General features: G+C 40.8%; 1 protein-coding gene across 1 annotated transcript in view; it reads right to left on the minus strand.

Moving 5' to 3' along the window:
* Positions 1-1,050: 1,050 nt before the first annotated feature.
* Positions 1,051-14,272, minus strand: part of RNF32 (ring finger protein 32) — a 57,407-nt gene continuing 44,185 nt past the window's right edge. The window contains exons 8-9 of the mRNA XM_082258812.1: positions 3,883-4,050; positions 1,051-1,333 (exon numbers count right to left, since the gene is read on the minus strand). Of these exons, the coding sequence (XP_082114938.1) occupies positions 1,112-1,333; positions 3,883-4,050 (390 nt within the window). The 3' untranslated portion in view covers positions 1,051-1,111. The remainder of the gene's footprint in view (positions 1,334-3,882; positions 4,051-14,272) is intronic.

Genomic DNA, 14,272 nt, shown 5'->3' on the forward strand with positions numbered 1-14,272 from the left:
TTGCACGGCAGAAGCGAATGCATATGTAGGTCGTGCCGCATATGTAAACACACATGTGAGGTATCTACGCAAACATTATAGTGAGCACAGTAATTCTAGCGGCTAGACCTCCTCTGTAGCACTAAACTGGTAACCTTTAAAAAGCACAATTTTAAAGCATGACATGTTGGGTATCAATTTACCTGATGTAACAGCATCTTTTATAGTTTACCAAAAATGTGGTTCTATATTGTGTTTTTTGCAATAAAATTCATTAAAGTGTATTTTTTCCAGAAAGATTGCGTTTGAAAAATGCTCAAATACCGTGTGACATAAAAAATTGCAATGACCACCTTTTTATTCTCTAGGAAGGGATCCTTAAACTATGACCCTCCAGCTGTTACGGAACTACACATCCCATGAGGCATTGTAAAACTATGCCATTCACAGACATGACTAGGAATGATGGAAATTGTAGTCCCTGAACAACTGGAGGGCTGCAGTTTGAAGACCCCTGGGGGTTTTGAGTAATTTTCTAGCAAAAAAAAAAAATGATGATTTTTACATGTAGGAGAGAAATGCCAGAATTGGCCTGGGTTGGAAGTGGTAAAAAAAGCCCACCAAAAATGCACCCTCCCAACTGAAATGAATTGAAATCACATAAAAAAAAAAAAAAGTACCATGGTTGTGTTTTTGGTACGCTTTTTGAGTTACATGTCCATGTTTCACAGGTGCATGCTTGGAGTCGGGCAACCAGAAAATACACCAAAACACATTGAAAATGGCATATGCATTTTTACTGCGTTTTTTTTTTTTTTTTTTTCATCAGAGCAGTGTGAAAGGACCTTTATTAGACACAGGCAGCGATTTGATTCCATACTTTCCTCTTTATGTTAGAAATGTTGTTTTTATTTTTCCTCACTTTAATCCCTGATTGGCTACACAGGCACTTGACAGAGGTCCTAACCTTTTCACATTCTGTCAAAAGACAAATGTCAGAACTTTGGCTTTAACAGGTTCCATCAAAAGTATAACATAATGCATCTGTAACACATGATTAATATGTTCACTGGTTAGGTTAAAAAAATCTATATAAAAACAGGGCCAAGGAGTAGTAATTTTCCATCAAGGCCTAACAGGAAAATAATTTTTTCTGGTATGGAGATCGGCACAAAGGACAAAAGTGGCATTTCCCAATTGAGAAGTCCTCAAAGGCCTGAAGACAAGCTTGATGAAAGACATGTGAGCAGGACAGAAGGACGATGGGTCGGGATGAGGACAGTCCTCTATGGTCTTCATTGTAATTCAATGCTGTGATACATATTGGACAGTCGGATATTTCCTGATGAACAGCCTACAGGATAAAATGTCATTTGGGCATGTCAATAATACTGTGTATTAAACAAAAGCACCATTTTTTTTTCATAGTTTATGTACCCCTTTGAAAACAGAAACCTGGTCATCTCAAGATAAGGTTACCTTAGCTTGGCTTACAAAAGAGAACCTGTCACAATAGAAATATTGGATCTACAGCTGCTGAATTTCAAGGCCCACAATCATTATTTTTCCACTTAATCAATGCACAGGGAGCAGCATACTGCTAGACAAGTGACAGGATGTCTGACCTACAAGCTGTACAGCACTAGCTGGCAGTATTGTGGACAGTGTATTTTTGTCACCTTGGTTTCTAACCTACGTATGGTAAGGGGTTCCAGGTTTTGTGTCTGAAAAAAATTTTTTTTTTGCCCTGAAAAGTCACAGGGCAGTATTTAGGCACATATGGTTAGACTGCTGCCCTTAGAAAATTTGTCACTGGCAAAGTAAAAATCTGCAAGGACAGACAAATATAACCACCCCACCACCAGCAAGCTTCAGTTTTGGAGCAAGCAATAGGAGTAGTTCAAAAGAACAGAGGTGGTGTCCTGTATTGTATTCCAAAAAGGGAATTTACAGGTAATCGCACATTACAGGACAATATTTAGGGACATTGGAATGGCCAGAAACAGTCCGACTGAGGGCTGGGCAACACAGCAAAAAAAAAGAAGGTAAGAGGCCCATAGAAAAAATAAGAAAATAAAAAACAGGTTAATAGAGGTGGCTGAACACAATTGCCTGAAGAAATTTACATTAGCAAAAGCCTGAATGTCCATCTGATAAAACTTAAACGTGAACAAAAGGCCAGATGGCAGCCTTGAAAATCTGAGAAGCAAAGGCCTGATGCCGGAAAACCCACAAAGCATCACCCAATCTATTTGAATGGGCATTCACAAGGAAAGTAGGATCTCTGTCCTTGAAGTACTAAAACAGATAAAGAAGTTGTTGAATCCACATGGCCACAACCAGGAATGACTTAAGCTGACCATACATTATACAAATTTCTTGTTCAATTTCCTTTAGATTTACCTTCAATTATGTAGTGCAAGGGCCTGTCTGATTGCATACAAATTGAAAAGGTTTAGGTTTGACCTCTTATATGGTTTAAGTAGTAAAAAAATGACCATTCCTTTAGGCAGCAGAGAGCAAACGTCCCGATGGTGCTGTGGAGCAACGGGAAGGATTACCCATGTACTGCACCTGCTGGGGAAAGGTGCATGCATGTGAAGTATGCTCATCTAAATGGAGGTCATGCAGGCTCAGCATGGTGCCCAACACAAATTTTAAAAATGGTTGCAGCCCTCAGCAAATGATCTTGATAAAAGAAAAACAGTGGGTAGCCTCTCTCAGAGCAAAAAGATGTCCTCTCTTCTAATACACTAGCAAAAAAACTAGTGTGGAAATGGTTACACTGGGATCTCCTTAGAGGCTTTCTTTTTCCCAGGGTACAATATTTTAAGGGCAGCAGCATAACCCTATGTCCCTGAATATTGTCCTGTGTTCTGTTATGTACAATTAAGAAAACAAACTTTTTGTTTTCTCAAAATGTTAAGGCCTGAAGGCTTTGTACATTATGTGGCAAAAGCCTACAATACCTGGTCCATAAGAAGCTCAGCAATGGCAGTAACCATTTCACTCTTTAGACAAATTCAAATGCACATGGCAAGTTCCAGGGTTGGTTTTTGGGTTAGGGGGCAAACTAAGTGTTCAGTTTAAAAGTCCAATTACGTCTTAGGGTTCACCTTAGGAGCCATATGAAACACTTTCTTTAAATGCTCAGTTTAATGTATTAACGGAAACTAAAATATACTTGAAATCACACCAAAAATTGCATCTACATATTTAAGCCAAATGTCTAAGGCTACTTTTATACAGATAATGAAATTACCCATATCTTTTCATTAAATATAACTTCAACACCTCTGGCCCACCATGAATTTACAAAGGTAAAAAACATTAAAGTGTTACTAAACCCAGGACCCTGCATTCACTATTTCTGGTCTCCCACAGAACATGGAAATGCAATTATTGTACTAAATTTAAACTACTAAATACCTTTTCTCATCAGCAGTATATAGCAGTCTTGTGACTTCTATCAATGTCCAGTCAAGCACTGGTTAAAGCTGGTAGGAGGAGTTTTCATTCTCCTCTCAGTGTCCTATGAGGCTGCATGACCCCTGACTTACTGATTGGTCCTGTGCTGATCACATGCACCCTCCCAAAACAAAACTCTCTAGCAATACACACCAAACTGAGCATGTGCAGAGTGCCTCCAAGGCTCTGTACTATTAGCAGATGGATTTGAGACAGTAAAAGATGGGGAGGATCAGAGAAGACAGGATCAAACTGCCTTTTTACACAATGTAGAGGATTAACCCCTTAGGTTCCACAGTGAGTATAACAAGCATGCTTTACAGCATATACAGACTGATTTTACTGTTGTGGGTTTAGTAAAACGTTAATGATGCAATCAGTGAATTAGTCTTTATGATAAACTTGCAGATATGGTGGAAAGTGAATACAGCTCACCTGTACTTGTATCCTCTCCCAGTCTGCATCACTGATGCCTATGTTGAAGTTTTCTTCTAACTGACAGAAGACACTACGACTTGCAGCAACTGACTGGTCAATCTCGCTGAAGAGCACATCAATATCTGTGCTGCAGGATCTTAACAAGCGGTCAGATATTTCGGTGAACTGTAACAAAAAATAAAATAATTTAAATATAGCATGTATTGGCAAAATTGTTTGCTATGGGGAATATACTATATAAAAGAAACTGTCCCAGCTACTGAACATTATATTTGGTTTTTACATCCTGAGAGTTCATTGGATACATACATGCCTGACCCTGCAGCCAGAGTACAATAATTGAGGTACTCGCTCTACAAAGTGAATGCTTTTATCTTATAAATCAATAGAATACCGCAAAGGTAAAACCCTAACTTGGTGCACCCTGATTTTTGAAAACACTGTACCTGATTCAAGCATCATGTTCATGCCTCTCCATCAGTGGCCAGCCATGTCTAGACCCACTGGCGTATCATCCATGTGTGCAGGGTTTTCACTGCATAGGGGCCCGAAGAAAGGGGGGGGGACACTGTGACCCACCCTGCACACATGGATGGTCCCCTGGTTCACAGCCTGTGCAGCAGGAGGGACAGCTGTGAGCACCGATCTCCCTGCATGACTCTCCCTGGCACGTCTCCTCCTCTCCCTCCTGCGGCTGTTAGCTGCAAAGCCATGCAGGGAGATCGGTGCTCACAGCTGTCCCTCCTGCAGCACTAATTCTCTGGCCCCCTGTCCTCCTCCTCCTCTGCCCCCCTCATCCCCCACAGCCAGCTTCTCTCCTCTCCCGCCAGCTGCGGGGGGATCTGTCAGGATGGAGAGCAGAGGAAGAGGCCGGTAAACATGTAATTTACTGGCCCCTTCCTTTTCTCAAGTTGACACAGTGCGTGTTTGCTACCGATCCTGCCCGATGCACAGAGCAGTCTCCATTCTCCTCTTCATGGGTCCCCTGCCAGCACTCTGGGCCGCTTCCCTTTGCAGAGTGCCCCTGTAGCAAGCTGCTTGTTATGGGGCACTCATTTGTGCCCGCTCCAAAACCCTGCTCTATGTGTCCATAAGGCACACAGAGTGTGGCTCAGCCCCGACTCCTTTCTCCCTCATCACTGGCTGTGATTGACAACAGTGGGAGCCAATGGCTCCTGCTGCTGCATCTCTGCTAATGAGGAGGGAGAGACCCAGGAGAGCCATTGCTCTCATGCACATATAACACTCTGACAGTACAAATTAACTGCTTGCAAACCGTATACTGTATATATACGGCGGCAAGGCGGCTCTGCTGCGCAGGGTCACATACCTAGTACGTGATCCTGCCATTCCGGATCTGGGGCGTGCACTGCTGGCTACCTGCTCCCCCTGTGATTAAACACAGCAGGAGCTGATCGGCGGGTACGGCAGACTCGATGTCTGCTGGTGCCTGCCAATGCTTTGGTACACAGACACAACGGCGGTCTGCCTATGTAAACAAGGCAGATCGCTGTTCTGTCAGTACAGAAGCCATAGATCCTGTGTCTCTGCTGGGGCATCCTTCCATGCCTTCCCCTTGTACAAACACCTCTCCTACAGTAGTAAAGCACTGGTCATGCACAAATTTAACGCTTGGATCACCCCTGATGTTAACCCTTTCCCAGCCAGTGTCATTAGTACAGTGACTGTGCATATGTTTTAGCACTGATCACTGTATCAGTGTCTGACAGGAGCTACATTATCACGCTGACACAGAACGGGAACACAGGGCGGCTCATCCCTCCCTTTATCACCAGCCGATTTACCACCCTAGGATGACACAACTACCCTTTACAGACGTTATACACCGCATAACTAATGGCAATATGCATGTTGGCATTTAAGCCTTGATGGTCTATGGATGAGCCCGTTTTTGAACTACCCCATCAACCAAGGGAGTTGGCAACAGCTGGTCGTAGGATGAATAATGTTTGATAAGTTTATGCTGATGTTGACGTATACTGAGAGCTTAACTGTAATTTGCTTTCCTGAAAAAGCGGGCAGTGACCAGTGAAACGCAACTACGTTGGAAATCGCAGCAAGCTATTCATCACCTGATCCCATAAGGGTTGATGATTTCTGCTGTAGCTTTACTTTCACATACAGGTCTCTTCACTGGATTAATTGGTGGAACTGGACAGTGAAATGAGAAGCAGCAAACAAATTAGCTCATCACTCTACCCTCTTCTATTATCACCATGATCCTTGCACTGCCACACACCTGATTGGCCTACTTGTGCTGCTTCCCCTCCTCCTCTCTGAGCTCCACTGTATAGTACATTGGAATAGGCTGATAAGTCAATTTCAGGTACTTACACTTCTTGCTATTAAAAATAGTAAAATATTTATTAATGATTACAGAGCTACATAATTTTCTTTTTCTTTTTTAATATATACACCTGGACTTTAGCTTTAAATAAACCTAAATATGTTAAAAAACAATGAAACAAATACTATTACACTGATTTAGCGCTTTTGTGCAGTAAATTGATAACACCGAAAAGCCCACGACTATAACAAATGATCCTCTAAACCTGGAGTTAGACAAAAGGTCAGCAAGGCAAAATGCTGACCATCGCACCTATGTGAGCTTGTTGGACATCCCATTCCAAAACCATGGGCATTAATATGGAGTTGAAATGTAAACAAATCCGCGCTTAGGATAATTCTAGATTCCTGGTATTTAATATTGGCTGCAGCCCACCTTTATACTATATTACTAAGAATATAGTGAGAATGAAGAGAAAGGAGGGGGAAGGTGTATGGCGCTGCCAAAAACTGCTGATGTTTCTATATGTCCAAAATTTAGGCGTTATAGATACATACAATATAAATCACCACTATGAATAAAGTGTCCAGTGCATCCTATGTGTCTTCCTATTGAATGTGCAATACTAAAAGATAATACAAATAAATAATAAATATTTGTGCTGAAAAGTGGATATAGAATAAGTGAGAATTGGTATGATGAGAAAATTAGATGAAATGTATGAATTAAAAAATAGATAAAGGGGTGAATTGTACAGAATAAAAATAAATATATAAAAAATAAAAAATATATAAAAAATATAAAAATGGATCCACTTAAAGTATGACTTAAATAAGGTGCACAATAGGTAGATAAATATTATAGCAGCAATGATACAAGAATAAATAAGTCCGTTACACCTAAGAAAGAACAAATAGTCCCACAATGCAAGAAAATTCCTAAAAAACTTGGCAAAAAAAGGTGACTTGAGTGCAGGTGTTCTGATGAAATATTAAAGGTGCTCAGGTATATGGTGACCGTTCAGTGCTCCCCGCACCCCTTGGACCGCACTCACCAGAACTATGTACCCCTGCAGGGGTATCAGGCCTTGTCTATAATCCTGGATCTCCTCCACTGACCATCAAAGTGGTTGGGTGGTCCGATTATCTACCCGAATCTTGTGAACCAGGTTCCTTGATGTTAGGGTCCGAAGGTGTATCGATATATGGGGGAAGAAGGCTCACATAGAGTAGTACTGCTAAGTTTTAAAATACTTTATTGTATATAAAAATTAGGTACTCACAAAGGGAATAGAGGGTAATGGCATAGAAAGCAATAATAGCGCACTTCCGGGACGCCGTGCGTTCCACAGGGCGGATGTGCGTTCCACTTAGGCGGATGTGACGCGATGACGAGCTGTCATCGCGTCACATCCGCCTAAGTGGAACGCACATCCGCCCTGTGGAACGCACGGCGTCCCGGAAGTGCGCTATTATTGCTTTCTATGCCATTACCCTCTATTCCCTTTGTGAGTACCTAATTTTTATATACAATAAAGTATTTTAAAACTTAGCAGTACTACTCTATGTGAGCCTTCTTCCCCCATATATCGATACACCTTCGGACCCTAACATCAAGGAACCTGGTTCACAAGATTCGGGTAGATAATCGGACCACCCAACCACTTTGATGGTCAGTGGAGGAGATCCAGGATTATAGACAAGGCCTGATACCCCTGCAGGGGTACATAGTTCTGGTGAGTGCGGTCCAAGGGGTGCGGGGAGCACTGAACGGTCACCATATACCTGAGCACCTTTAATATTTCATCAGAACACCTGCACTCAAGTCACCTTTTTTTGCCAAGTTTTTTAGGAATTTTCTTGCATTGTGGGACTATTTGTTCTTTCTTAGGTGTAACGGACTTATTTATTCTTGTATCATTGCTGCTATAATATTTATCTACCTATTGTGCACCTTATTTAAGTCATACTTTAAGTGGATCCATTTTTATATTTTTTATATATTTTTTATTTTTTATATATTTATTTTTATTCTGTACAATTCACCCCTTTATCTATTTTTTAATTCATACATTTCATCTAATTTTCTCATCATACCAATTCTCACTTATTCTATATCCACTTTTCAGCACAAATATTTATTATTTATTTGTATTATCTTTTAGTATTGCACATTCAATAGGAAGACACATAGGATGCACTGGACACTTTATTCATAGTGGTGATTTATATTGTATGTATCTATAACGCCTAAATTTTGGACATATAGAAACATCAGCAGTTTTTGGCAGCGCCATACACCTTCCCCCTCCTTTCTCTTCATTAATATGGAGTTGCCACCTTCTCCCCCCTCCTTGACAGCCTCCACTCTTCTAGGTAGACTTGCCACAAGATTTTAGAGACTGCTGTGCTTTTTATTATTCACCTAAAAAACATTTGTGTGAACCTGCTACTGTTGATGGAAGAGGAGCCCTGGCTCACAATGTGTTCCAAATCATCTGAAAGGTGTTCAGCAGGGTTAAGGTCAAGGTTCTGTGAAGGGCACTTGAGTTCCTCCAAACCAAACTCATCAAACTATGGGGGAGATTTACTAAAATTGTGCATAGTAGCTAATCAGCTTTTAACTTCAGCTTGCTTAGTTACACTTTGACAATAAAACCTGGAAGCTAAATTAGTTACTATGCAAAGCTGCACCAGATTCTGTGTGTCCCATCTTTAGTAAATTTCCCCCATGTCTCTATGGAGCTGGCCTTGCGCACAGGAGCACAGTCATGCTGGAAAAGAAAGGAGCCATCCTCAAACAGCTGCCTTGAGGAGAGGGTAGAACGGTACAGTTGTCCAAATGTCCTTGTTAGCTGTAACATTAAAGTCAAGCAACAAAGAATAATTGCCAGCTATAATTACCAGCCAGTCTGTAACAAACCAAATTATCCTGTCTAACAGTTCACATTAAAAAGATGGGTTTATGCCTCGTACGCATGCAACGATTGTTGGCCGTGAATTTTTGGCCATCGGCCGATTGTTGGCTTGTTAGTATGATGCTTCCGACAACCGACTGCGACTTTTCGGCCGAACAAAATCTGGTGTGCAGGCTATAAAATTTTTGTTGGCCGTCAACAGAAAGGCCGATTGTTCGTCAGTCAGTACAGATTTCGGCAGACAAAAATCTGATGAGCAAGACTGAGCATGCTCAGAGAAGAAAAAACACACGGAAAGTAAACCAGAACATGACATCACTTCTGAAGTTGGTTGTTGTTGGCCGAAAAAATTTGTGTGCAGTCTAGAGCACATTTCAACCAACACAACAACACTGGACAAAAGACGGCCGATCGGTCGGCCGATAATCGTTGCGTGTGTACGAGGCATTAGTTTGCACACATTTATAAATACGTGTGTAAGCTGCAGAGGCTGCGACAAGGCACCCCAGTATTATCTGCCCTGTTTTTAACGTGAACTACTAGATCGGACAATTCAGTTTGTTGCAGGCTGACTGGTAAGTTGAGCTAGGAATTTATATTTGTTGTTGTTTGACTTGCGTCACCCTTTCGTGTGCTCCTTGCCGTTAAGGCCAGTTATACGTTGGGGCAGTTGCTCTTTGTTTGTAACATTAAAGTGCCTTTCCGTGGAAACATCTGAACTCTAAAATTTGGAGTGTCCACTTACATTTGGCAATACAGGTAGGCGTGATGGTCTAGTGCCCCCAAAAGTTTGGCAACACTTTATATTTACTTTCAAACAGAAAGAAAAGTACATTACAATACAATAAAATAATACAATAAGCAGCTGATCTCCTTTACATGTATGTCTTAAAAAAATAATAAAATAAAAACACTACAGTTCCCCTTTAAGCTTGGGTGACCACTGATTAATCATTTACGTGGCTTTTTGGTACATTTTTCATCGTGCAGAAAACATTTCTATTATGCTAAATTAATTAACCTGTCATTCCAGTTCAAACGTAACACACACACCAAAAGAAAAAATGTAAGTCACTTCAAGATAGCACTGATAGAGAATTTCCATTAGACACAGCGCACAGTCTTAGGACTTAGAGTCGTGTTTGCTTAGGAGAAGATTGCACTTCTTATTCCTGCAACCAACCTATAGCAGCGGTATTGTGTTCATGTGAAGAAAGCAAAGGCCTATTCTCTACCTAGACAGATCTGGACAGCTTTTATAAATTGAAGCCATAATGTAAACCAATTAACAAGTCACATATGCCTTTTATATTTAGTTTCTAATTTATCTTTGCTAAAAGTTCTTTTGTTGCTCAAGATAAACAGACAGGCAAAGCTGTACTGGTCATGGATGTCATGCAGATGAATGGCTAGCTAAGGTGTGTCTTTTCACTGATTAACCACAATAAATATATATGGGGGGATCAACAGGACTCCTTGTTCCATAGGATTAGAGGTAGAATGTTGGTCATGAAATAATATTTACATTTTAAGATTTATACCTTTTTAAAAAAAAAAAAAAAAATTTCATTATGGAAATAACATTTCCACTCCTTCTGCTGCATTATAGTTGCATAGCAGCTTACATAGAGCTAAATAAAGCCCCGTACACACGCACCGATTGTTGGCCGTAAATTTTCGCCCAACGTCCGATCGGCCGATTGTCGGCTTGTTAGTATGATGCTTCCGACAACCGACTGCGACTTTTCGGCCGAAAAAAATCTGGTGTGCATGCTATAATATTTTTGTTGGCCGTCAACAGAACAGCCGATTGTTCGTCAGTCAGTACAGATTTCAGCAGACAAAAATGTGATGAGCAAGACTGGGCATGCTCAGAGAAGAAAAAAACACGGAAAGTAAACCAGAACATGACATCACTTCTGAAGTTGGTTTCTGTCGGCCAACAAAAGTCCAGTGCAAGTCTAGAGCACATTTCAGCCAACACAACAACACTGGACAAAAGACGGACGATCGGTCGGCCAACAATCGGTGCGTGTGTACGAGGCTTTAGAGAACTGCTATTTCATCCCCAAACAGGTCCAAATGTTTCTTCTAATATACCTGACTGGGCTTGGTGACCCCTTAAACACCATACCATGTGTTTCCTTCCTCGTTTCCATAACAACAACTTGTTTCAATAACAGTTGTTGCTTGAATGAAAAAAAGTATCATGATTTTTGGTAAATTTTACTTCGATTTTTAAGCTTTTACGTGTTCTGAAACTGTTTTATGCATTTGTTAAATAAAATATAACTTTTTTTCCAATTGTTTTTTTTACCAAGGTTATAAACCATACAGATATAAAACTGTACAATACAGTAGAGAATTACCTGTATATGACAAAATTATTGACCTACAGCATTGGTCATTAGGAATGTTCTAAAGAACAGAAGATACATCCTCGGAAGAGGAACTGTGTAACCAGAGGCACGCCCATCTAGGATGAGCGGTCATCTCAGCCATGAACTGATCATGGTAGCTAGTCATTATATTTGAATATACAGCCCGCAAACTGGGAGTGGGACCAATGACAGTTGACCAGTGTTCCTAGATCACTCCTCAAACTATCAAAGGGTTTATTAAGTAGGAAAAATAGGAAAAGGAAAGGGATAAAGGAAGGAAAGGGAAAGAGACAGCAAGTCTCTCCTGGGGCACTAAGAGGGTAGCCTCAGATCTGACGAGGTTGACCCCATCAGGTATGTAATCCAGGGGTCCAAAATATATAATTTTTTAAATAATTTAGTACAGTATACATCAGATTGCAAAGCCTGCTAAGCTGAATGCTCACACTCTCCATATGCTTGCTAACAGATTGTAATATATTATAACTTAATGGTCCTTGGATGTGGTGACTGCATTTGTTTTTTTTTTTTTTTAAGCCTAGAACATTTTTATAAATTACAGAAAAGACCTGTTGACCTTGCCAGAAATGCAATATCCTTGTAACTTTCTGTAAATTTGACTGAAAGCTTGGAAGGAAGATAGAGTCGTCTCTGATATTTTCTGTAAACTATTAATCAGACCAAAATTTAAATGTCCGGCACTCCTGCTCCATGGCTGCAATACACCATTTAAAGTGTCGTATCCTGAGCTCCACAAACAACCAAAGGCATCGGAGTGCCAGCACCCTTGGACAGAAAAGAGCATAAGTCTGGAAACTTACAACAGCAGATGTCTTTATACTCTAGGCAGGAGGCTAGAAACCAGCCCCATCAATCCTGAGCAAACACCCAAAGGGGTCTTCAGGGACAGGGCTCCGTGGCTGTCAGGCCACCGCCTTCAGCCTGGATAGCTTCCTGTGGCTAATGCAACACAGTGCACCACTTTCCCAGGATGCAGTGCCTAAGGCAAAAAAGCATTACGAGATTCTCTAGACTCCTAAAACCAAATGACTACACTGTTCCTAACACACTCACCAGAACTAGTCCTGATATGTCTTTAGCTCCTCTATTCTAAGAAGCAATATCCTCCTGCTTGATTCTAGCCTTCTGTGCTATAAAGGGGCAGCTTCACTGGAGATCCATGATAATTTCTACCACCTTAATTACTATTGTCATTTTTTTATCTAAATATTCCAATCAAATCACTGAAATTCTATATCAAATCTATCAATCAATGTAATCTCAAAAGTCATTGAAATTTTTTTTATCTACAGCTTTTATTAACAAAATATCTGGTGTTCCTCCCATGAAGATTGTTTTTTATTGGAGGAGATGATAAGGGAATATATACAAGACTTTAGTAATGAAAACGGTATCATTAGTAGAAATCAGCATGGATTCATGAAAAATCGCTCTTGCCAGACCAATCAAATAAACTTCTATGAAGAAGTGAGCTGCCATTTAGATAAAGGAAGGCCTGTGGATGTGGTGTATCTGGGTTTTGCAAATGCATTTGATACAGTTCCCCACAAACGCTTACTGTACAAACTAAGGTACGTAGGTAAGGACCATAGAGTGAGTACCTGGATCAAAAGCTGGCTTCAGGGGCGAGTCCAAAGGGTGGTGATAAATGGAGAGTACTTGGAATGGTCTGGTGTGGAAAGTGGGGTCCCCCAAGGATCTGTCCTGGGACCAATCCTATTTAATTTATACATAAACGACCTAGAGGATGGGATAAACAACACAATCTCCGTATTTGCAGACAATACTAAATTAAGCAGGGGCCAAAAATTTCTACGCAGGATGTGGAAACCTTAGAAGAAGACCTGAACAAAATATTGGGGTGGGCAGCTACATGCCAAATAAGGTTTAACGTTGAAAAAAGTAAGGTAATGCATTTGGGTGCCAGAAATACGAACGCAAGTTACTCACTAGAGGGAGAGCCTTTGGGGGAATCTAAGATGGAAAAGGACCTGAGGGTCGTAGTAGATGACAAGCTCAGCAATGACATGCAATGCCAAGCTGATGCAAGCAAAGCCAACAGAATATTGGCATGTATTAAAAAGGGGATTTACTCCAGAGATAAAACGTTAATTCTCTAACTCTACAAGACTCTGGTCCGGCCGCATCTGGAGTATTTTGTCAAGTTCTAGGCATCGGTCCTCAGGAGGGATGTGCTGGAACTGGAAAGAGTCCAGAGAAGGACAACAAAGCTAATAAAGGGACTGGAGGATCTTAGCTATGAGGAAAGACTGCAAGCATTGAACTTATTCTCTCTGGAGAAGAGACACTTGAGAAGGGGATATGATATCAATGTATAAAACAGCGTACTGGTGACCCTAGCATAGGGAAAAAACTATTCAGTGAAAGGGAATATAAAAGGACTCGCGACCATTCGCTAAAATTAGAAGAGAAGTGGTTTAACCTTAAACTGCATAAAGGGTTCTATACCGCCAGAGCGGTAAGGATGTGGAATTCTCTTCCACAAGCAGTGGTACTAGCGAGGAGCATTGATAGTTTCAAAAAACTATTAGATGGGAACCTTAAAGACCACAACATACAGGGGTATACAATGTACTTTTGACATAAACACACACTCATCATAGGTTGAACTGGATGGACTGGTCACTAACTATGTAAAGATGTTTTGACACTTCCAGTTATAGGGTGAGAACACTTTCTGTATCACATTTGTGCTTCTGAAGAGTTACCCTCAATAAACATATTTGGCAACTCACCCTG

This window comes from Pelophylax lessonae (genome assembly GCF_965119305.1).
Source record: "Pelophylax lessonae genome assembly, chromosome: 5".
Lineage (NCBI taxonomy): Eukaryota > Metazoa > Chordata > Amphibia > Anura > Ranidae > Pelophylax > Pelophylax lessonae.